The sequence below is a fragment of the Numenius arquata genome, chromosome 8, assembly GCF_964106895.1.
Source record: "Numenius arquata chromosome 8, bNumArq3.hap1.1, whole genome shotgun sequence".
Taxonomy (NCBI): Eukaryota; Metazoa; Chordata; class Aves; order Charadriiformes; family Scolopacidae; genus Numenius; species Numenius arquata.
The window spans coordinates 56,449,797-56,473,681 of NC_133583.1; the positions used below are offsets into that span (position 1 = coordinate 56,449,797).

General features: G+C 50.5%; 2 protein-coding genes across 2 annotated transcripts; both read right to left on the bottom strand.

Moving 5' to 3' along the window:
- Positions 1-348: 348 nt before the first annotated feature.
- On the bottom strand, positions 349-7,282 carry CDCP2 (CUB domain containing protein 2). The gene is made up of 6 exons (XM_074152547.1): positions 7,207-7,282; positions 5,351-5,698; positions 4,921-5,265; positions 4,091-4,444; positions 857-1,035; positions 349-663 (listed from the first exon to the last, which is right to left on the bottom strand). Exons 1-6 carry the CDS (start codon positions 7,280-7,282, stop codon positions 349-351), a joined length of 1,617 nt encoding a protein of 538 aa, XP_074008648.1.
- A 4,744-nt stretch (positions 7,283-12,026) lies between these two features.
- On the bottom strand, positions 12,027-23,717 carry CYB5RL (cytochrome b5 reductase like). Its single transcript, XM_074152428.1, has 7 exons — positions 23,688-23,717; positions 22,127-22,306; positions 21,077-21,225; positions 19,782-19,869; positions 16,101-16,205; positions 14,223-14,426; positions 12,027-12,553 (listed from the first exon to the last, which is right to left on the bottom strand). The coding sequence occupies exons 1-7, from the start codon at positions 23,691-23,693 to the stop codon at positions 12,350-12,352; spliced, it is 936 nt and encodes a 311-aa protein (XP_074008529.1). The 5' UTR covers positions 23,694-23,717; the 3' UTR covers positions 12,027-12,349.
- Positions 23,718-23,885: the final 168 nt, after the last annotated feature.

Consider the following 23,885-nt stretch of genomic DNA (forward strand, 5'->3'; position numbering starts at 1 on the left):
CGGGAAACAACGTTACTTTCCTGAAAGCAGCAGCACCAGAGGGAAAACAAATTGAAGCAGGTGCGGGAGGAGTTAGGAAGCGCAAGAATTGCATTCCCGAGCCAAATGGACAGATTGAGACAGAGGAAAACAAATTGGGAAGGGAAATGGCTGCCTATTGCCCAGATTTTTCAGGCGCTGGGAGGAGGTGGTGGTTGGGTTCAGGCTCCGTTTCGAGGCCTGGGAGCTGTGTCTCTGTTCGAGCAGCTGTGTTAGTGCTCAGCCTGGGGTGAGGGGTGGGTTTCGGGGTGCGTTACCACCCTGGGCAGGGCTGGGATTGCAAGCCCTGGAGATGTGGGGAGCAACATCCTACAGAAGCACCAGCCCCACCACTGCGATGACCATGAGGAGCCCGGCCAGGATGCAGATGCTGATGAAGACGATGTCGCTGGTGTCCTGGCTCTTGATTTCACGAGCGTCCGTCGCTCCCCCCTCCCGCTGCTGGGCATCCACCAGGTTTTCTGCTTGGCTGAGCCTGGATGGGTCGGGGCCGGCGATGAGGGTCACCGAGGCTTCCTTCCTCTTTGGCTCACACTGCAGCTCGTACTGGTGGATGTCCTCCTGGTCGCCTGCTGAAAAATCGATGTAGAGGGTGCTGACGATGACGGATGTGTTGTTACGTTTCTGCAAGACAAAGGTGGTGGCTCGTCGGGACTCTTTTTCACGAGAGTTTGGAGGGTAGTTGCCCATGGATCAGAACAGCATCTACTGGGAAGATGGGGGAGGAACTGGGAACTCCTCTCTGCAGCTGGTATGACCAGCATGGGGCTAACCACCTACTCAGCTTGCTTTAAAGGAAGGTTTGCCAACCGCTTACCTGGGATTCGGTGCCGCAGGTGTCGAACCTAGTGTGTATTTTAAAGTTCCTGCCAACCACCTGGGCTGCACAGGAGGGGGTCCCCAGATAAATCCTACTCCTTTCCAGCTGGGCCAGGGACTGCACGGGGATCTGGATGTGGAAGTCCGTCCGGGTGCAGCTGACGTTCATGGGCACAACTGTTGGGACAGAAACTGTACCTTGGTACACGTGAAGGTCCATCGGGAGGTGATTTCCCCAGGCTGCAGCGGCTGCAGCAGCTCAGTGCAGGAGCCACGGCTGCTTTCAAAGCTCACTGGCCCCATCACATGCGAAGCAGGTGACAGAAAGTGCCAGGAGTAGCAGGGACATCAGCCTCGTGAGTTTACCATCGTCTTGCAATACCTGGTGTTGCTGCCACAGGACTCATGGGATGAGTTTTCAGGGAAAAAGGAGGTACACCCAAAATGCAGAAAGCATTATTTTATATATCAATATTTTAGCCCTGCCCCATGCTGAGGTCAGATGCGGCTGGTTTCCAGGCTCTGCTCTGCTTTCTGCCCCAGGGAGAGACCCCACCACCAGCCCTCTTGAGCCTCATCCTCCTTCCCAGCTCTCCTTATGTGCCATCACGAGCAACAGCATCATGCAGTCACTACCGTAGGCACGGAAGGATGTAACCTGTGCGAGCAGCTGCTCTCCATCATTACAAAGCCAGCAAAACATTTGAGCTGCTGCCCAGGCTTAGACCATGAGAGCTTTGCTGATGGCTTGCCATGGGCACAGAGCTCCCCTACACCTACAACACTCCTGCAAGAGACACTCTTACAGCGACAAAATAGAGGAGACGCATCTCAGGAGACCTCCACGCGTGTCTGCCTTGGAGCTGCATGGCTACCACATGGTCCCCAGGGAAGGGTGAGGTGGGTCCCCGGCCCTTGGGGCATCCTCCTGGGGATGCTGTCCCAAGCATCATCAGCCCGCCACCTCCCCCAGAATGCTATTTTTGATGGGAAGCTGATGAACAGTCCACGTAGGGAGCTGCTGTTGGGCTGCCCATGATGCCGAGAAGAGGAGCGAGGCAATGGGGAACCCAGCCCCGCTCCATCACTCTCCTTCTGGCACCGTATTTGGCCCCTCTGGATGCAGAAAGCATCCAGGCAGGGAAAGAAGCAGGGAGAAAAATGCCCTCCTCTTTAAAGTTAATCCTCTCTCAGCTTGAACCAACCACTTGGGCAATATGAATTATTGAATTATTCCAGCTCCCTCTGAATCTTGGCCTTAAACTGGTAAGATGCAATAAAATCAATATGAGAAAATAGTGTCACTTTGCTTCACTTAGTGCATTATAAAACCATTAGAAGATTTACCAAATAACTGAAGTGCATTAGATCAAGAGAAGGAGGAGGGAAAAATGGATCCTCTCTCCTGGCGTGAAGGCCATAAATCACACGCCCAAACCAAGCCATGCCCTTTTGTGGGCCCGAAAGGCAAATGTCTGCACGGCTGAAGGGCTGCGGATGCGGATGTGGAGGCTGAGGTGCCCCTGTGCCACCGAGGGCTCCCAGGGAAGCCAGAAAGGCTGGTGCCTGATGGTGAGAGCAGCCGCTCTCCTGGCAGGGCGCTGGTGGCTGGATGTGCCACGCAGGCTGCTAATTGCAAGCAGATGCCCAAATTGCCGGGCAAACATAGCTGCAGCCTTAGCGTTACGGAGGGAGGCTTGGTTTCATACCCAAACTTTTGTCCTCCCCCAACACGCATCCGGCAGCGTGTAACCGGGGGATGCAGGAGCCTCAGGAGAAGTCACGTCCCTCTCCGTGACAGGGCTTCCCCAGCTCTTCAGCTAGCATCCCATCTGTCCATCTGCAAGCTCCTCTGTTGGGAATAGGGTTTCTCCATGACCAGACACTGTGAGACCAAGATTTCTCTCCCCACACACTGTTGTAGAACAGTAAGAAATAAGCAGGGCAATGACAGGGACAGGCTTGCCGTGCACACTAAAGCCCTACTAGATGTCCAGTATGACCTCTCTCCCTCCAGAGACTGCAGAGGCTCAGGACAAAACTCCATCCTATCTCTTACTCCTAGAGCCACATGCCCCCATATCCTTTCTGCTACCCTGGAAATGAAGAACGATTTTGCTGCTGAGGGATAAAAGCTCGTAAACCCAGGGCCAGCCACCCCCAGCTCCTGTGCTGCTGGTCCAGCATCCCTGGTCTGGCTCCAGCCCGCCAGCGAGGCTGCCCCTGCCTGAATCACCCCTGACACACAGGTCAGCTCAGATGTAATTATTTTGAAATACAACAAACGCCATAATATAATTATCTTGAAATACAACAAACGCCATCACTCTCTACAACTACTTGAAAGGACACTGTAGAGAGGTTGGTGCTGGTCTCTTCGCACAGGTAACTAATGACAGAACGAGAGGGAATGGCTTCAAGCTCCAACAGGGTAGGTTTAGACTGAACATTAGGAAAGAATTTTTCACAGAAAGAGTGGTCGGGCATTGGAATGGGCTGCCCAGGGAGGTGGTTGAGTCACCATCCCTGGATGCGTTTAAGAGATGTTTAGATGTGGTGTTGGGGGATATGATATAGGGGAGAACTTTGTAGTGTAGGGTAGATGGTTGGACTCAATGATCCCAAGGGTCTCTTCCAACCAGGATGATTCTATGATTCTATGAAATTAATCGACTTTTGAGGTGCAAAGGTTGGCAAATACATGAGGAGCACCTGGGACACGGGGCACGCCAGTGGTGGGGAGATGCTGGGCAGGACTGGTCGGTCGCGCATTTGGGAATGCTGTGCCCTGGGAGTCCCGCCACTCCATTGCCAGTGGAGGAGAGGATGCGGTTTATGTCTGCCTGCTCAGCCGTGTGCCGGCAGGGAATCCGGGAACAGGATTATGATGCTTGAGCTGGTCACTTCCCCTGGGGCTTTGGTTTTCTAAAACCCCCCTGGGTTTTCTCACCTTCACGCCCTGAGAGAGGAGCAGCAGCATGGCAGTGGCAGAGACGCGGGGAGGAGAAGCTGGAAAGCATCTCCTGAAATACTAAACGTGACATGGAGCATGTGCGTCTCGCACTCTGCAAGAGCTGGAGTTCACCCACCATGTCTTCTCCACCCCATCCCTAAAGAGCCAGGTGCTCTGTTCCTGCAGATGGGTATCTTCACAGTCCTTCCAGAAATTGCACAGTCTCAGCCATGTCCCAATGGAAACAAAGCATTGAGGAGCAGGCAAGTGAGACCTTACCTCCCACATAGGCGATGGAGAAGCCCCTCTTGGCCGTGTTGCGGTCGGTGTGGAGGACCAGCAGCAGCTGGTTGCTGCGGGAGGTGATAGGTGCTGGGTTCTCCCGCCCACACCACCGCCCCAGCAGGGACCCATTCTCAGCACCACCATCAAAGGCGGCCAGATGGTCATAGTCGCAGCTGCCCGTCAGGCTGCTCCGGCCCTCCAGCTCCATGTCCAAGAAGAAGACCTTGACCCGGTAGCCTGGGGGCAGCTGGATGCTCCACTGGCACTTGAGGTTGTTGGGGTAGAAGTTGGGGTAGTGAGGGCTGGAGAAATTCCCTTTTATTGCGGTGAACACCTCCTGGCACTCGCCTGCTCAGGAAAAAAGGGGAAAGGAAAAAAATGAAAGCAAACCTAGGTGCAGACAAGCCGGTGGCTGAGCGATCACTTGTTTCATTGCTAAAGCATGCTCTGCCCACCACCTCACTGCTCCCTAGCCTTGACTTTGGCTGATGGACACCCATCAGTTTTGGGGGATGGCAATACCCAAGGTGAACAATGTCCTACAAGGGCAGACAGGGAAAACCCGTATCCCCAGGGAATGGCATGAGCAAGGGAGAAGGGTGGCTCTTGCTCAAGAGAAAGACAGCCTGGGGCCCGGGAGAGCCACAACAAAGCCATTTGTGTTGTGTGGCTGATTACACTTCACACCACCATCTCATGAGTCCTCCCCAAAGGGCTCCACTCCGCTATCATCTCCTCTTGCTGCCACAGGAGGGAGAGCATCCCCACCACCACCTTGGGGACCTGTCCCCACGCCCTTCCCACCTCCCCCGAGACCCCCGCACCTGAGTAGAAATGGGCCTTGAAGCCCCTGCCGCCGATGTTGAAGTCTGACTTGAAGAGGATGAGGAGGTAGGGGGTGGAGGAGATGGTGCGGGGTGGGCGGGTGTTGCCGCAGTAGCGTCCCAGGCGGGGGGAGGCAGCGGTGGGGCCATCAAAAAGAGCCACGTAGTCAAAGCTGCAGCCCTGGCCCCCCTCCATCTGGAAGTCGGCAAACACCAGGGTGAGGGGGCCACCGCCACCGGTCCCCCCGATTCTCCAGCGGCACTCGACATCGTTGGGGTAGCTCTCGGGGTAGCGGGGGCTGGTGATCTCCCCAGACAACCCTGTCAGCGTCCCGCCGCAGGCATCTGTGGGGAGGCACGGGTGATGAGGATGGTGGGGGAGGATGGAGGGATGGATGGATGCTCCACCACCACCACCCCTCCCCACTACCTTTCCGGTAGGCAGCGGCAAAGCCACGTTTGGCCACGTGGCGGTCGGAGCGGAAGACGACGGCCATGACGTGCCAGGCAGAGGAGAAGGGTGGCGGGGGGCTGCGGCCACAGAAGGTGCCCAGGAGGTTGCCCCGGTCCCGGGCGGCCCCATTGTAGACCTGGAGGTAGTCGTAGGCACAGGCAGCGTGGTACTCCAGCTCGAAGTGACTGAAGGAGAGCAGGACGGAGGAGCCCTCGGCCACCACGATCAGCCACGTGCACTCCGTCTCGTAGGGGTACGGCCCCGGGAAGTTGGGGCTGGAGAAATTGCCGGAGGGTGCCGAGAGCACCCCCCCGCATTTGATGCCTGGGGGACACAGAGGTGGATGTGATGTCCCCGTTCCAGGGGAAGCCCAAAAGGATGGAGACTGGGTGCACAGCACCGACTCCATCCCACCACCATGAGTAAGAGAGTGAGTTCTAAAGGCTCAGTGGTTCCAGGCTTGCTGGTGCCCCGGCTGCCCAGCCCTTTGGCTTTTTGCCTCCTGCTGACAATTTTCCCTCCAGATAACGGCGATATCGGTGAATTCAAGCTGGGACAAGAAAGGGTGAAGGGTTCGATGCGCTTAACAGTGAGTTATGCATGTAGGGATCGATTTTCTACTGAAATCTTTATACTGAGGCATGGTTATTATAAAACAAGGTGGAGGAGGGGGGAGAGGGGCGGCTGCCACCTGCCCCTGGGTCTGATTAGGGTTGGGGTGAAGAGGCTGATGTAGCGGGCACATACATCACATCTGGGAGGGATGCAGCCCCTGTGTAGCCTCGGGGGAGGGGGTGGACGGACATGTGCGGGTTCCCAAGCAAGGCTGGGCGCTCGCTGCCATCAATCTGGGCCAAGTATATTGCGAATCAATAGTCAGCCAGCGAGCATTGCTTTTCATCAGGCTCGCTGGTGCGGTGACCTCCCGGCGAGGGGGGGGGGGGGGATGGTTCCTGTGGATACGTGTGATGCAGCACCACGGCAAATGGGTAAGGGGGTTGGTGCGTACGCCTGTGTGTTTGCACAGGCAGCAAAGCTGGCCAGATCTAAAATCGCCTTGCTAATTACGGGGGATAGGCAATAAAGCAATGTGGGGCTGGTACTAAAGGAATAATGTTATTGAAATAAATATACATACAAGTGGAGGCGAGTAGCCGCAGGGCAAGCAGACTGATGGACTAAGGGCTGGGAGCCTCGGGGTGCTCCGGGAAGCCCAGGTGGGTGCAGGCAGCGGGGGAGCACCCGCACCAGGGATGGGGTGGATTTTGATTTCTGACGCAGCCCTTTTGTGAGAAAGGCCCTACTGGTTTTGGGGTGGGGTATGGCTCATTGGCTTAATTACTGGGCTGACCTGGCTCACCCTACCCCCCAAATTACGGTGTTGTCTGCTAACACTGCCCTGCATCCCAGGGGAGGTGTTTTATCCAGGTAAGGTGAGGGGTTTATTACATGCACAGCAACACACACATACATACATACATCACGTATATATGTATATGTGTGTGTGTGTATATATATATATTTATATAGGCATGTGCAACTCCACAAGTTAACAAAGGCACCAGCAGAGCACCTGGACAAAACAACAGGACAACCCCTACTCAAAATAGGCAGTAAAATAAGCAGAACATCAAGCACGGAGCAGTGTCCCGTGACCGCAGACCCCAGCTCCTTTCCCCAGGCCAAGTCGGGCATCCCCTGGCCTGAGCGAGCCCCTCTCCCCACATGGGCTGAGAGCTGGGACCCACTCGCACCCTAGAGCCACTACAGCACCCACAAACAGCCCCCTCCAGCCCCAGGGTCCCCACTGGGAGCTGGGATAGGGCTCTTACCTCTGCTGGGAGCATCCCCGAGAGCCCCGCACAGCACGGCCAGCACTGCCAGGCAGCCCGCCCCCGCGCACCCCATCCTCTGGCACAAATCTCCCCTCACCGGTGCCCGAGCATCCTTTCGGAGCTGTCTATCTGGGAGGGAAAAAAAAAAAATAAATAAAGAGAGAAATAAATAAAAAGCGGGAGGGCTGTAGAATTAATAGCAGAATGAATAATTCATCGCTTGTTTGAATTAAGAGCAGCAAGGTAACTTGATCTATTCCTCCCTTCCTTCACTCAGTTTTAATGATCTGGATCAAATGTCCCAAGGATTTACACTATACCAGATACCTTGTCAATACACTATATTTAGAAGAGATATTAATGTTTCAGATATGGTGTATAATGGCAGTAAGTCTGGGCTGACAATATGCCCTTAAGGGGCTATGAAAATAATTTAGTTCACCAGGCAAGCCAGCGAACCAAAATGGGAATTTCAGACTTACCGAGGAAAAGCACCTCAGGAATTAACGTGATTTATACTGCGGCACCCACTGCACAAAGCCAAGCGGTGGTAAAGGCTAGAGAAACAGGGAAGGGGATTTAAACGCAGCCGCGTCTCCACGCCGGCTGCCGGGTCAGCATCCCCGCAGCGAGTGCCCGGGCTCAGCGGGATGCTCAGCCCGGTAAAGCGGCAGTCGCGAGCACTAAAGATAGCAAATCCCACCTCCCCCGAGGAAGATTAGAGATGAATTGTGACTCACGGGCAAAAAACCCATCGATTATTATAGAACCTGCTAAGGCCTTGGGGAATTACCATGTTATTCCACGCCGGCTCACGCTCCTTCTCACCCAGGCTCTTGGATGCAATCGGCTGAAGGTAATCAAGCCTTTGCTTTCGGTGGGAAAGGTGTGCTCCTCGTGCTGTGCCACTGTAGCTGGAGAAACCCCAAACCCAGCAGCATCTCAGTTCCTTCCCTCCCGCCCAGGAGAGAAAGGACTTTCCTGCTACCATAACCCACATCCAGATGAATGCCAGGAAATAAAAACCCACGAGGGCCTCCCGGCGTGAGGGACCTGTGCTAAAAAAGTCACCTTCAAAGCAGTGGGGAAAGAAGCAGAGAGTATCTGTAAATCTCAGGTGGGGAGACAAGTTGCATTTATTAATTAAGCAATGAGGATCAATGCCTGAGACATTTCCTGTGGATTAATGATGGGCTGGGAGGAGCTGATGGCCCAAGGTGCAGCTAAGGACCATTAACACCAACTGGTCATTAATCCCCAGGAAATGCTCCATGCCAAGGTCATTAAGTGCCTGCATATATTTATGGGTAATAATAACAACAATAATATTTGTACAGGCTCTCTCCCCACTACCTGGCCTCGCTGGAGCCAAGCTGAGGGCTGGTGGGAGCATTGGGGTATCCCAGCCAGAAGCTCTTTGTCCTGAAGCGGGGGACATCGGGGTGTCTGTCCTGGGGTGTTGAGCACCACGTCACCCCATGAGCACCAGGAGTAAGTGCATGTTTGAACGAGGAGACACAAGGCAGCCATCCTTGCCCCATGGGAGCAGGACAAAGCTCCCGCTCCAATACAGGCTCTGGGAGATGGCTGCGATGCTGGGACGTGTCCTACTGACCTCCCAGGGACTCTGCAGAGCTTAATTAGTCACTTCTCTAATGGGCTTGGAGACAAGGTCTGTCCCCATGCCTTGCACAACGCACGGGGGGCCAGTACCCCCAGCAAAGAGGCAGGAGAGGTCTGGCACCACAGACTGGGTATCTCCATACCACAGCCCCAGCTCTGCTGGAAGCGCTCAACCCTCCTGGCCACGATCCCCTGGGCTTGGAGACAACGTGCTCCCGGCTTCTCCGTCACTGCACGATGGAGCAACACGTTCATCTTCACCGCATCCATCTCCAGCAACACCCACTGTCCTCCAGCCCTTCCACTGCTGGCCTCAGCACCGAGGCACATCCCGGCACGGAGTGTCCAGGACACTGGTCCCTACGAGGCAGGTCTTCTCCATCCCTCCAGCTGCTCTCTGCAGTCCCGCTTCATGCTGTGCATCGGCGATACCCCCAGGAGATGAGGGGCCAGGGCTGTGGAGCACAGCAGCTGAGCCCCACTCCCGGGAGACGGCATCCATCATCCGCCGGCACATTCACCCTCCCCTGACCCAGGGATGGCCATTCCCCAGCTGGGAGCGGGCAGAGGAACCAGGCAGGTCCTTCTGCATGGAGGAGTGGCCGGAGTTCTTCTGGATCAGCCCAGGTTGCTCCAGCTCTGGCCAGAGACACGGTGGGTGATTTCAAGGTGTGCCATGTCGGGGGCTGCCTCTATTCCTCTGCGGGTGAATTTATAAATCACGAGTTAAAAAGGCATTTGATTCATTTAAATAGAAAGGATGTGATCGGGACTGTGAGACTTCAGAGGAGATCAAAGGTTTAAACACGGTCCCCAGGAGAAACGGGAATTATTTAGGCAGGAAATAATGAGATGAAATTAAGAAGGTATTTAGGCTTGCACGTGAGGAAGAACGGAAGCCAAGCGAAGCCCCTCTCCCTGGCACAGCGCTGCAGGGGTGGGGAGCTTCCCAGAGCATCCTGCCGGCACCCCCCCGGCCCAGCAGAGAGGCAGGGTCCGAGTCCCTGGCCTGGCATCGGCCACCGGCACTGCAACGCACCTCCGGCTCCACAGACCCCCGAATAATCCACAGCATCGCCACCATTTCCGTCCAAAGGGAAGGAAACCTCTCCTCTTCCCTCGGCAGGGAAAATCCTGCCCAAAAGCCTTTCCATCCCATGTCCCTGCCTTTGCAGGGATGCCACACAAGCCTCTGAAAGGGGCTGTCCCCACGGGGGGACGGGTTGGGATGAGGGGACCGGTGCGAGAGCCAGCCTGAGAAATGACAAAAGGCGGGAGGGGGAAGGGAGAGAAGGGCAGAAAAGAGAGAACAAAGTGCCCAGGGGCGGTTTAAAGGCCCCCCCTCAAGTTCATACTTCCAAGGACATCGTCTCCCCCATGGAGAACGTCTCGCAAAGACCCTCTTGTCACCTCCTCCCGCTCTGCCTTTGCAGGATTGCAACCCGCAGCACTCACAGCTTGCTCCGTCTCTCACCACCCTCCCTTTCCGCCGGGAACAAAGACGCGAGGCTTCGCGGCAGAACGGCCGGACCAGCTGGGTAAGGTTTAACGGCGGGGGCCCATATGTGCTGAAATACCCAGACATATTGGGGTTGCGTTTAAAGGAACAGCTCCCGGCTTTCGCGCGGAAAGGCGTCGCTTCTCCGACGCCGGCGGGAAGTTTTACCTCGGGCCTTTGCAAAAAAAAGGCCGGGTGGATTTTTAGCAAAATCTCAGAAAGGCACAACGTTTAAAGCAAGAGGTATATAAGTGAGGTTTTCAGGGTATGCGATACTCAAGGTAAATATTTTCTCCGTGTTCCTAGCTAGGGCCAAAGCAGGGTGAGCAACCAGAGAAAGCAACTCCTGATTTTATCACCCCCACGTTGCGCAGAAGAACCTCCACTCCACGGCGGCTTACGGCGGCCAAAGCTCAGTTTGGATGGGAATTGAGACCTTGCCTTGGACCTACAATGGACAACTTCCCTGCATCTCTCTGCCTTCAAAGCCAGAGCCCTATTTTGGGTTACAAAGATGGCTTTCTCATCACCTCTTGCTCTGATGAAGTTAACATAAAAGCTGCAGCCACACTGGATTAATTCCAGGCCTTTGGGAACTGGAGACAAACCTCACTGGTGTGAGGGGAACCCACGCGTCCTCCCAACATGTGACTCGGAGCCATCGTTCCAGTGCACGCTGCTTATTTTGAGTAACTCAAACTCCACTTCCTTTGCGTAAGGTCTACGATTTGATTTACGTAAAAAAATGAGACGGGAATGATAATGCAACGTCATCTGTCACAGCCTGGGAAACCCCCACACGGGATAAACTGGGAACAAATGGAAAAAACACAAAGGTGTGCAGAAAGCCTGTATTTCCAGGTGTAGTTGGGAAACACAGCGGTCTCGGAAGGTAAAGAGTGGACTCTCTCTTTCCTCTCTCAAAGGTATCTTGGAGAAAAAGCATCTTGGTCTGAAAGAGGAGGAAGGGGCTGGGGTGCCTGGGCTGAGTGCCACGGGGCTGCCATCCCCAGGGCAGGCCCTTGGCTCTGTCCCTTGCCCCGCAGGGGAGCACCCCCACCAAAGCCCCTTGTACACCTGGGGACACCCCTTGGGCACCTGCGAGAGTCCTGACAAAAAGAAACGGCTGTTTATTTGAGAAGAGGTTCAATTTAATGAACCAGGGCTATTATCCAACACTTAGGGGACACGGAAAGCAAACAACCATCCTCCCCGACAGAGAGCAGCTACAACCCGGATGCCTTCTCAAGTTTTAGGACATGTTCTTTCTCTCCTCAGGCAGCATGTCAAGGGTTAAGGGCCAGGGTAGGCAATGCAGGCGGTGCTGGGGCAGGAGGACAGCCCATCTACTGTCCTTGCTGGGCATCTTTATGTATGGCTTTTTCTGTATACATGGTTGGAGAAGCACTTTTCAGAGGAGACGGGTGCTGCCTTCTCTGTATTAGCGTATAATGGGGCAACTGAGGCACAGAGAGGCTGAAGTGACTTGCCTGGCACCCCCCAGCAAGACAATGACACAACCAAAACAAACCCCATAGACTCCAGAGCGCCGGGCTGGGGCTCTGTTGTTCCCTCAGCCAGGCAGCCTTCTCCCTCGGGATGAAGTCTCTCCTCTGGATATCTAACCGGCCACAATACCGCTCCAGACTAACGTGGATTACAAAGCAAGTCACTGGTCTTCATATTACAACACAGCTGTGTACTGGGATGCTTTTTAATAATGCTTTTAAGATCTCTCTCTTAAAATCGCACCACGTGAAGACTTCCATTAAAATTACCACGCTGTTCCCTGAGGTGTGGGTGGCACGTCACATAGCAGCCACTCTGGAATGGCACCTGTTCCTTAAAACACTCTCAAGAGTGAGAATCATACTGGAGACAAGTATCTGATCCAAATGCCTACGAAAGTATACGCACAAGGAACTCAGTCTATCGAGGTGACCGATTTTGAGTAATGTCTGCAGAGAAACAACAATGTCCAAGGCTCAGCCTAAAGTTCCTCAGGTCAGGAATATCCTGCTAAAAGACAAAACAGGAATTTTCTTTGATCCCTGCAGTTTTCAAGTACCTACTCATATCTTCATTGAATGCAGAAGAGCCACAGATTAATACGAATGGCTTTCTTCGACAGGAATTTATTATTGTCTTCACTAAGTCTTCATCGAGACGACCCACGTAGGTGTTTTCCTGGTAGCTCTGAGGAAGTTTTTCCAGCGAAGACTCCTGAAAAGGCAAAAGGTTTGCAGTGTGCCACATTAAAAAGGACAACTGACTGCCTACAGCCAGACCTCCCCCCTCCCTCCAGAGTACTGCACAGGACATTTTCCACCCTTGCGACTCCATCTGGGTAGAACTGACCCTTCCCGAGAGCTGCTTTCCTCTTCCAAAGCCCAGATCAACTCTTTCCCTGCCACAGGACCTGGCCACTCACCCAGAGGGGACTGAACAAAACCAGAGTGTAACTATCACTAATAAATGCTGCAGAACGTTCTCCTTTGAGAACCACTTCCCAGAGCGCCTTTTCTATTCCCAAGCCCTAAATCCCAAGTCTATTCCTCTCTATTGCCTCTCCCATTCCCAAGTCTCTTTCAGTCCCATCTCCCTTGACCAAAACTGAAAGAAGCCAGCCCTGTTCCAAACACAGCTCTGATCCCATGAGAAACGTGAAATCCCTCAGCGTTAGATACAGTGGGGACTCCTCTACTGCTATTCATTAGAAGCAGAAGGTGCTCAGATGTGGTGGTGACAGGCAGCAGAGTGAAATACTGAGACAGACAGATATATAATCCTAAAAGGGAGGATGGATGAGTCAGTGTGGGACTACCACAAACCTGCTAAGGGAAGAGAAGAAAGGCAGAGATGTACACACAGGGCAGAAGGTGTTGACAGGGGTCAGGGAGGTTTCTTGCCCTTCACTGATTGAATTTCAAGACCTCCTCACGGTCTTGAGACAGCACTGTCTTGAAAAGGGTATTTAAGCCGTGTCACCAGAGACAATCAGCGGTTATGCTCCCACAGAGTGGCTGAGGGGGTGCCTAAGTCACAAGTCCCTTTCCCTATACCCAATCTAAACTTGCCGAAGCCGTATGTAGAACATAATGTATGAGGCAGATCCACTATGAGAGATACAAAAAACGATTCATCTGAGAAACTAAAAATGCAACAGGATTCATTCCCTTAGCATAAATAATTCTTTCTATATCCTCCCTGCAATGAGTCCTCATTTCTGAGGGAAATTATTTTCAACTACCAAATCCATGCAGAACACGGGCAACTTTGGGACCAAACGGAAATGAAAAAGTCAAAATGTAAGACCACTGAGAGGTATGCCCTCATCTCATGGATTTGGCAGAAAAAAAATAATTTTACAGAGGGGGAAACAACTTAAAGAAGTTTAAAAATGGGTCAGCTGGGAAAGATAATTGCTGGGAAGTTGGTGTTAATGTACTAGAAGAAGCGAGCTCTAGCCATGAGCAATGAATGCAAGATAAGGACAGACTAAGGAACTGGTATTAGGAAAGAAGAAATAGTTTATTTGCTGTGAGTCCCCCAGAGTCGAGTTTTCTTTGCACAAATGTTTAGGTGCAGCAACAACCGTCTGAAGTGGGAGGGAATAATCAACAGTGACTATGAAGCAGGGGGTCCATCCCAACAGAACAGCTACCAAGGAGGGAAAGAGGGACAAGCAGTGACAGTCGCTTCCCTGAAATTCTCCAGACTGGCAGCAGTGTGAGAATATGTAGCAGATATAAGAACAGCAGCTACTAGATCACAAAATAGCCCCGATGACTAGGAAAGAATTAAGATCATGCTCATGGAAAAGCAGTGGAGGCACAGGCTCATCCAGCAGACAGAACCCTCACACGAACACGCCTCATATCCAGTTATTTACCTGGCTTAGGACATAAAATATTCTGACGTTCCAGTATCGAGCCAGATCCTGGAGAAGAGGTTTCAAATAAATTCTGTCAAAGGTACGGAAGCAGCCAACAAGGGTTACAAAGGTTTCATCCTCTTCGTCATCTGTTATGGAGTGGAGGATGGGAAGCATCGGTGCGAGGCCAGTACCAGATGCCAGCATGAGGAGTTCTCCATACTGACAACAAAACAGAGAACTTTGAATGAGCCGGGGAGACTGGAAACGGATGTGCTCATGGCCAGCTCCTCCTTGCTGCCACACTGGTAAAGGGTGCCTCGAGAGAGAACGGATCAGGAGGTCATGAGCTGGTAAATTCAAATCTCAGAATGTATTTTTCTGCAAAGGATTACAGATAGCAGTCCCAGGGTTTACATGCCACATCTAATGAGACTGGGTTTTACTCAAATATAACAATTTATCCTAACTTTAGCCTTGATTTAAATTAACTTATATTTCAGTTTCAATTCTGCAGTACACTTCGCTGACCCACTGTGTGCTGTTTTCCCACTGAAAATGCCCCCTGTGTTTATCTCGGATGCTGCAAACTACAATCCTGGATATTCTCTGGAGGAAATGGTTTCTTCTCCGTCCTGACCCATGTGTCTTCCTGGTGCGTTATCTCACTTTTCTCAAAGAGGGACCAGCAGCAAATAGTGCTTCCCACCTGCAAGGGGGGACAGTCACTCTACTCGCGATAGGGATGTTCAGGCAGTAAGGACGAGAAAATGTAGGAGGACAGAAGGTTCCCAGCACTTCCCCCAGTTGTCAGCCAGTGAACCAACACCAGAAGTTAGACTTAAGGCCCTATTAAGCCCAGAGGCTGCTTGTGTTCTGTTTTGACTGGGCAGTTTATTGTGAGTGGATCCCATTTGCCTGAATCTGAATCCTATTCTACTGGCAGCAAGGAGAGATAAAAGAAAATTTTACTAGGAGACTTTGTTATAATTAATAAATAATAAACAGTGCTTCTACAGCAAGTTGTTATAATGATTGCTCAGGTGCTTTGCAAACTGCATGTACACAGATCACCCAGACAGCCCCTGAACGCAGCCACTTTTAGGCATGACTGCCATGTTCTGTCCCAAATGACTACCTGGAAGCTTTTAAGAAGAGAAGGGAACAGTAGCCTAAAACAGTAGGGAGAGTATTTCAGGAAGCAGAACTCTATTGGTCTGCACTAAGCTTGGCCACTGGCATTTCCCAGCCTTATTTTTGTTGTTGTTGGGAGCGGGGTACAAGGCTTTGGTATCTTAGTGACCAGTGTTTCAATTCTGCTCCTCATTTGAAAGGTCAGAATTAAGTAATCGAATTAGTATGTGTGAGAAGCCTTCCCCTGACACTGGATCTGCCTTTCTTTGCAGAGAGACTGGTATCAGCAGGTGGGATCAACATTTGCAGAGTGGCTGGGTGACGTGACACCTCACTGGAGCTGCTACAGTTCAGGGAATATCCGAGAGAAAAAAAGATCAACACCTCTCCTTCGCTCGCGCTCAGTCACAAAACAGCAATGTGGTTCCAACAAGGCACCGATCCACACTCATTGCTGGTGCAAAATAAAGTTCCTTTTGTTAAACACATCAGGAACTTCTCATGCAAGTGATGAAGACAGAGCCTTGCTAGTATTTTCCAGTCTCCCGTCCACCTCCCTCTCCTCTTCCTTCTTAAACATTCTGCAGTTCAATAAGGTGTACTTTCTCCAATTGACTGCTAATGCTGCAGCACTGTACAGTAATCCAGGAAGTCCCTAAAATAATCATGAAAACAGTAATCAAATTGATGTCTTCCCTTTGGAGTATTAAACAAAGCTTGCTGCCACAAGCTGAAACATCCCATGTCTCTTAGGGAACTAACCTTATTAGGTCGATATGGGAACCCTCCAAACGGCCCACGCCAAAAGACCATGTCTCCTTTTTTCCACGTTTTTATGTATTGTGACATTAACCCGGCTTCATAGCACTAATAAAAAACATTGCACAAAAGAAAAGAATAATTATACTCTGTTGGAAAGTTTCCCAGCTTAAAGTCAATTATAAAGTTATCTACATTTAAACAAGAAGGGGACAAAAAAACATTTCATGCATTTAAAAAGAAAGAAAGATCATTCTATTTGAAAAATAACTCAAAGTTATACCCAAAACAAAGACATTTAAATTAAATCATATTGGATCCATTCCAGCTTCACCGTAATGTAAACACAACCCACTCTCATGCAGTCTGAATTTCCAAAACTGGAAAAAGCTTATCATAGTTCTTGCTTACAAAGCACACAGAGAAGAGTGTCTTGAATGCAAAGCACAGTCCAAGCCTTCAAGTGTTCTCCAAATCTCAGGGTATGGGGTCTGCAAATGCCCTCTGGGTACTGATAGTTATATAAACACTGCATAGCTCTTGCTTTATTCCATTCTCTCAGATGCTGTGTTGATACAATTAGTGACCCAAAGTCAGGTTACTCATTTATAAAGCTCTTGTTTTCAGAACAAATCATCTGGATGCCTCACATTTTCAAAAAAATTATGTTGATTTGGGCTTCACGGAAGAAAAACATTAGCCAAATCTGCTTTACTTTCTACCAGACACAAACAATATTATCTAGGCTTTTGCCTGCAGGAATGCTAAATTCACTCCTGACTGATGAGGAAGGGTCAGTGCTTGCTAGCAACAGAGGAGCAAGGAGAGGCTGGAAAATGAAGGGCTCATCCAAGCAGCCATGTTGCCATGAGGTACACATATACATATATGTATGTCCCATATGTACGAACACTTTATGGTTAATGAGAACAAACATGCACAGAAGAATTTAGGACTACAAAGATGATGAGGGGCCTGGAGCATCTCTCTGAAGAGGAAAGGCTGAGGTACTTGGGTCTTTTTAGTCTGGAGAAGAGAAGACCAAGGGGGCATCTGATCAATGTCTATAAATACTTAAAGGGTGGGTGTCAAGAGGAAGGGGCCAGTCCTTTTTCAGTGGTGCCCAGGGACAGGACAAGAGGAAATGGGCACAAACTTGAACATAAGAAGTTCCATCTAAACATGAGGAGGAACTTCTTCACTTTGAGGGTGGCAGAGCACTGGAACAGGCTGCCCAGGAAGGTGGTGGAGTCTCCATCTCTGGAGACATTCAAAACCCGCCTGGACGTGTCCCTGTGCAACCTGCTCTAGGTGGACCTGCTTTGGCAGCGGGGTTGGACCAGATGATGTCCAGAGGTCCCTTCCAACCCCATATCTTTCTGTGATTCTGTGAATGGCCACAGTCCATAGGATTGGGCTGGGGAACAAGGGCTGGTCCAAACAGCAGATAAACCCAACGGCAGCAGCAGACAACTAGTCTCGCACAGAGGTGATGCCACTGATAAGCCTGAGGAAGAGCAACACAACCAGAGGTCAAAAGATAAGATGTGATATAAGCCTTGGAAGACTCCAGGCCATATGAAAGAAGTGTATTTGGGGGTATTTTCTGCACGCACATTGGACAGGAGCCCAGCTCCACACCCCGGTGCCTTGGCTGGCCACCAAGCTGCACTGCAGACAAACAGAACTGGTGAACCGCAAAGAAGCTAAGAAAAAGCAAGTGAGCGAGCATGTGCTTGCAAGCAGTGTTAGCTAATAAAGAACACAGATGCTCCTCCCCTCCTAACAACCTCATTTAAACAAGATACCTGAGGTATTAAGAACTATTAGCACCAGCTGTTACATTCAAATGGTAAACGCACAATATACACACACATATCCAGGCTCCGAGTTACTGTCAGAAACATTTTACAGTCAGAGGGCTCTGGGCAGGTACTAAGTCTCATGCAAAGAGTGTGCAGTTGCATCAAAGGAGCAGTATTTTATAGCTACTCTCTTCAAATATATACGGAAACCCAAGGCAAGAGCAGGAAAGTCAGCCTCACTTACTGCCTATTCCCAATGGACCAGGGTAATGGAAACTAAAACAATCCTTCTTTCACCAAAATTATTTCCAAAAATTGAAGTGAGAAGTGATTGAGTGGGTTTAAAATGAATTTTTCTAAATAAAAAGAAAAAAATAATTATCTCCTGGGGGAAAACTTCTACACCCGGTTTTACATGGAGAGAAACCCTAACATTATAAAATCATTCAAAAAGAGGGTTATGCTCTGTAAATGGCAACTCCTTCACTCTTAACTGTAGTATCACAAATGCAATGCTATAATAACAGGAGACAGAAGGGTTTGAACAGTGCTTGGATTGCATAGTAATAATAATAATATAGTACTTTCCAAAATTGCCTGAATAGTGTGAAATATACCACAGCCTACAGAGTGAGTTATAAAAATGGCTGCTTTACACTGGGTGTTACCAACCTCTTTTGTCACTGCCAGAGAATAACTATAGCTCCCTTTGGGATGAAAGGTTCTATATAAAGGAAAGGTATCATTACAATCATTACTATTATTATTGAAATGCAAAACCTGTGAGTAATAACCAAGTATACATGAAATTTCACAGTCATCCTGCGAACGTATCCTATTAATGCAACATTTCTCTCCCCCTACCACATGCCAATTGCCACAAGAATGGTGAAATGACCCTCCCACAGGTGTCCTATAGAAGCTGTACACTTTTCTAAAGAACAGGGTTTGTATTAGAACGTACAACGCATAATAAACCCCAAAATGTGAAATCCTGGAAGACAGGCAGAGGACAAGTGGTCACTCCCTGCAAGCCCCCTGGAACACCCAGCAGTCTGAATTTTACACCTATTCTGAAGCCTGAGGAATCACTGGTGACATACAAATGCAGTGTCAGAAAAATCTTCTTCAATTCAATACTCTCCACACAAAGTCATCATTTATGAGGGCCCTGCAGATTTTATTCAGACAAATTTCCAGCCATGTTCTCCTATAAAATACTTTTGAACTCAACCAGCATTTTGTAGTGGCCTCTAGAAGGGCCAGAACACTCATCCAAGATGGGGCTCTGCCACCCCAGTAGGTGTAGCCTGTGCCTGTGGGCCACCTCTCTGCCCTGTCGGTGACAGGGACCCTCTCGGACTGCAGGCAGCTCCAGAGCCCTGCCCGCAAACAAAAAAGAACAACCTACTGTCCGTCTACATTTTTAAACGAAATGTTTTTTAGGAATGCTCTTAAAGCAAAATACAGGGGGGGAGGGTAACAGCTGGGCAAAGACTTCCCAAAATCAGTGGTTCAACTGGGCTGACAACTGGGTGCGATTTCAAAGACAGATTGAAAAGGCAAAATGAAACCAGGGAAGTAGAATGGGCTCTTTTCACACTGGTGACCGCAGGGCTCCCAAGAGGCTCTCCCAAGCACTTAACAGGGCTTGTGCCGCAAAGCACTTGTTTGTGTGTCACCTTCCTCTGCTTTCAGTTTTGTGGGGAAAAACTGCAATTTTTATCAGCAAAGCACAACTGCTTCAAAACAACACAGAAACAGTCCATGAGGGATTTGAGAGAGTCTCACTTGAAGTGCTGACAGCAGGCTTGGTTCCTAAAGAAAACAGAGTCCCCAGCACCTTAGACTCTAATCCACATCGTACGGGCTTACTTACTTTCATTAAAACTTCAAAGTACCCTTCTGCATTCCCTGGGCTAATCGGAGTATAGGCTCGCTGGACCTCCAAACCATTCACCACTCCTCTGAAGAGAGAAATACAGGAACCCACTGTGACTTGGGTCATTGACCGGCATTATCAAACTTCTGCAGTTCCCTGGGGAGACGAGGGAGGCAGCAGGTCCTCTCTCCAGTGGCCTGGCCTGGGCACAGATGCAAAACATTTCCCTTCCCGAGGTAAAAAGTCCAGGGGGAACATAATGGCTAAATGCACCTTTTGTTTTCCCGGTGGTGGCCCCAGCTGCACCACACATTCAGCTCTTGGAGGCACCCCTGGAAGGATGTTTGAGCTGTTTTGTGAGAAACAGCCGAACGTGCAAGAGTGGCAAAGAGGAGAGAAAATGCTTTCACGGTTAAGTTTGCTATCCCTTTTGGGCTGGGGTCTACTTTCCTTTCTGTGTTTGGACAGCATCTGGTAATAGGATAATGAAAGCTGGGGCACAGCCTTGACCTGAGGTCTTGGCGATATACACCGTATTTTCCTGTTAGTCTTCTCTTTCCATAGAATATATCCACCCTGCTCCGTACCACTGACTACGGTAATTGATTGAAGTGACCGAAGCTTTTCCTCTGCTGCATTAGGAGAGCTGGCTGAAGGGAGAAGCGTGCACTTTCAGCAGCCAGCCAGCTGTATACATCAGCTGTTAACGTACAAATAACGTCAACAGATACAGATCAATGGCATCGTAACATGAGTTTTTCTATCTGGCAATGATCACCCCAGATGGCTGAGAGAGACATAAACTTCTCCCAAGTGGCCCCTTTCTGGCAAGCAATAAACTACACAGGAGGGTTGTTTTGTTAGAAATCAGTCAGGAAATACCTGGATGCCGTGGGTAACACCCTGGGTGCTGAGTTACCCCAAAATACAGGGCCTAAAATACCGAGCTCTGGGGTAAGCGCAGCTCATTGTCTTCATTCCAACATGCTGGAGTAAATCATCTGTTGTAACATCTATTCTTTAAGTCTTTCTTTCTGCAAATGGATTTTCTTAATCACACCTAGTTCTTTCTGGCCCACCGACACAAGGATAATGCGGAAGAAAAATACAGCTTTGGAACGGCTTTTACCATAAAATTAGTAGAGCTAGTGAGCTCGCAAGTTCTTTCATCTGTGTCATTGTGGAGGTATAGAAATTATGATTTGCCCGGTATGGAGCCTTCGTCTATTGACAAAAACACTACATATTAGGTTACATAATGCAGACTGTTTAACTAGCACAGAGAACAATACCTTAACACGATATGTTGTCCTAAACTCAATTGCAGACTGCTATTTCCCGGTAATTCAAATTTGTACTGGTAGGTGTCCTCTGTTAGCTGCTCCACTGAGCTAATGTTGAATGCAGTAAATGTATCTGGATTCAGCTCTGAATTATTGCTCTGCAAGAACAACAATAAATAATTACTTGGTTAGATGGTGTCTTTTATTATTTCATTTTTCTTTGGAAGCAAACGTGTGTGCTAATTTAGTGCCGGAGATACTCAGGACTCCAGAAGAATGTGTATTAAATGTGGGGCCCAGCGCAAATTCCAGCTCTCTGCTGATTCATTATCATGTTCTGCAGCATGCACTTTGGGATCTTACATTTCCCCCCCTCCCCTTTTTAAATTACATTTTTACACCTTCCAGCAAGGTCATCCTGGTATGACTCACTGCAATCATTTTCTCCTGTCTGGAAACAAACAGAAATAATACTGCCAAAAGAGCTGAGCGCTGCTTTGGGGGCAACTTTGAAACCTACTGATGACCACTGCGAATAAGAAGTATTGTTTCAACACCGATCATTTTTGCTTGACACAGCATAGTCAATCTTACGTAAAAGGGCACTAACAAGCTTAAAATTACGCTCTGAAGACGACTACTCCACCACACACGGTGCAGCTTTTTTTCAGCCTCAAAATATGAGTCTAAAAAACAGGAAGAAGATGAAAAAAAGGTGGAGAAAATCGTGGTTCTTTGTACCTTTCGCCCGCTGCCGCTTTGCGGAGAGGCGGGCTCTGGCTGGCTGGGGTCCCCCAGCCAGGAGAAGCTGCAGACCCAGGGCTGTAACGCGACACCAGGGCGAACCTGACACTTGGAAAATCACATTACAGCAGGGAGAGAGAGCAGGCAAAGGGGGAGGGCGGCTGTGGAAGGCAGAGTTTGGGGAATTGCGTTTACAGCCTTCTCTTAAGGCACCTCTTTAATCTATCGCTGCATCCCTCGCCCATCACCACAACCCCACACACTAACAAGTACGATCAAAGCACTGGCTCTAGGATGTGATGAAGATAAATTGACCTGCTCCTTCTTTTCCATGAGGAGGCTTTTGTCTTGCTTTGCTTTGGCCCTTTCCCATTGTGCAAGCTCCTTCTCGTACACATCATAGATGCAGGGTTTGCAGCCGCTGCCGCAGCACTGGGATGGAGAAGGTTCCTGGGGTTTGAGAGCCAGCCAGTCGTCCTCATTTCCACTCATTGTCTGCAAAACACAAGCCCTGCATCAAAAACAGCACGATGAAGAGCAGTGTGTGCTCATCAGCCGAGCATTATTTGGAGGACTGAGAAATCTCTCTCGAGCATCTTACATGTGTATCCCAGGGGACTCAGAAAAACCTGCGAGCTGATCTGGTGCCTGCAACACTTCATTTTTGTTCAAGTGCTCGCTGCCCCTGCATTATCCAGTGCAGGAATGTCAGACTCTATCTCAGCCACCAGCCCAGAGCTGCACAGCAGACCCCAGCCCAGCCTCGGGCTCCGCTTCCCACCCTGGCTGCCTACTCATAGCTCCTTCCAGCAGCAGCAGGCTCACACTTATTCCCGCTCGTTCTGCCCTGGTGATTTCGAAAGGAAGAGCGGCGTGGTCACCCAGAGCTGAAACATCTTAAAAACCTGCAGCTCAGTCAATGAGAATGGATAATAAACCCCAACTGCCAAGATGTGGCCTGCTGGAGCACTGCTATAAACGGTGGGGGAGGAGAGGGAAGGGTTGCAAGCTGAAAGGGGGTTTTAGACCCAAGAAACTAGAAGAAAAATGTGGTAAACTCACAGGCAAACGAAGGAACACTTTGGTTATGAGCAGATTTGAGTCTAGCTTTAAATGCAGACACGTAAGAAAGAGTGAGAAGCACCCGCAGCAAGATTTTTATCCCTTACCACTCGCTACCTTTGGTTCACACGGAGCTGTACCCACCGAATGCTCCTCAAACCGAAATCACAATGCCGACCTCTCAGGAGCTCTGCTATTTTTACACAACGCTTAGCTTAACGCTACTCCCAATGCATTTGTATCTGTATCATTTAAACAAAAGGAGGTCCAGAGGAAATTATAAAGCCACGGGTGACCAGGCTAAGGAAGAGAACACTTAGCACTCAGAGCAGCTTAATTTTCAAGGTGAATTAATTAACTAACCTCCCCCCCCCCGCAACACAAATATGCTTATTCTGACGTTACAGGGGGAGAAGAGGGAACCAAAAGGCGAGTGGTCCTGCTTTCCTCAGCAGCCGACGGTTCCATGGCCCCACAGGGCTGGTAGCCCTGAGCACCCAAGGGCTGTGGGGAGTGAGGGACCCCGACCAGGCCGCGGGTGGAACTGGGGAACCACAAGCTCAGGGCTGGCCATGTTTATAGATTTTCAAGCACTTACTGTGCGTGCCTGAGAGCTTGGGCACGCCGCCCCGGGGGCAGAGCAGCCCCGTCCCCGTCCCCGTCCCCGCAAAGCCCCAGCCCGCCCCTGGGCACAGGCCCCGACCCAGCCCCACACAGGCTCTACAGGCCCCGGCTGCCCCTGACCTCCAAGGGCTCGTCTCCCAACTGTCCCCCCCACAGGAAAGGAGGTGCCTTCCTCCACCCCCTGCCTTACCAACATGGCACTTGCCCTTCACCCGCTGCCAGGCAATTTGCCGACCCTCCCTTACCCCCGGGGGGGGGCCTTCTCACTATTGGCCGCCGCAGCCGTCAGTCACCCAAGGGGTGGGGGAAGGAGGGCGTGAGCCCGCCCTCCGGCCGCGCTCCCGCCGTGCCGCGCGCGCCAAGATGGCGGCGGGCGGGCTCTGAGGCG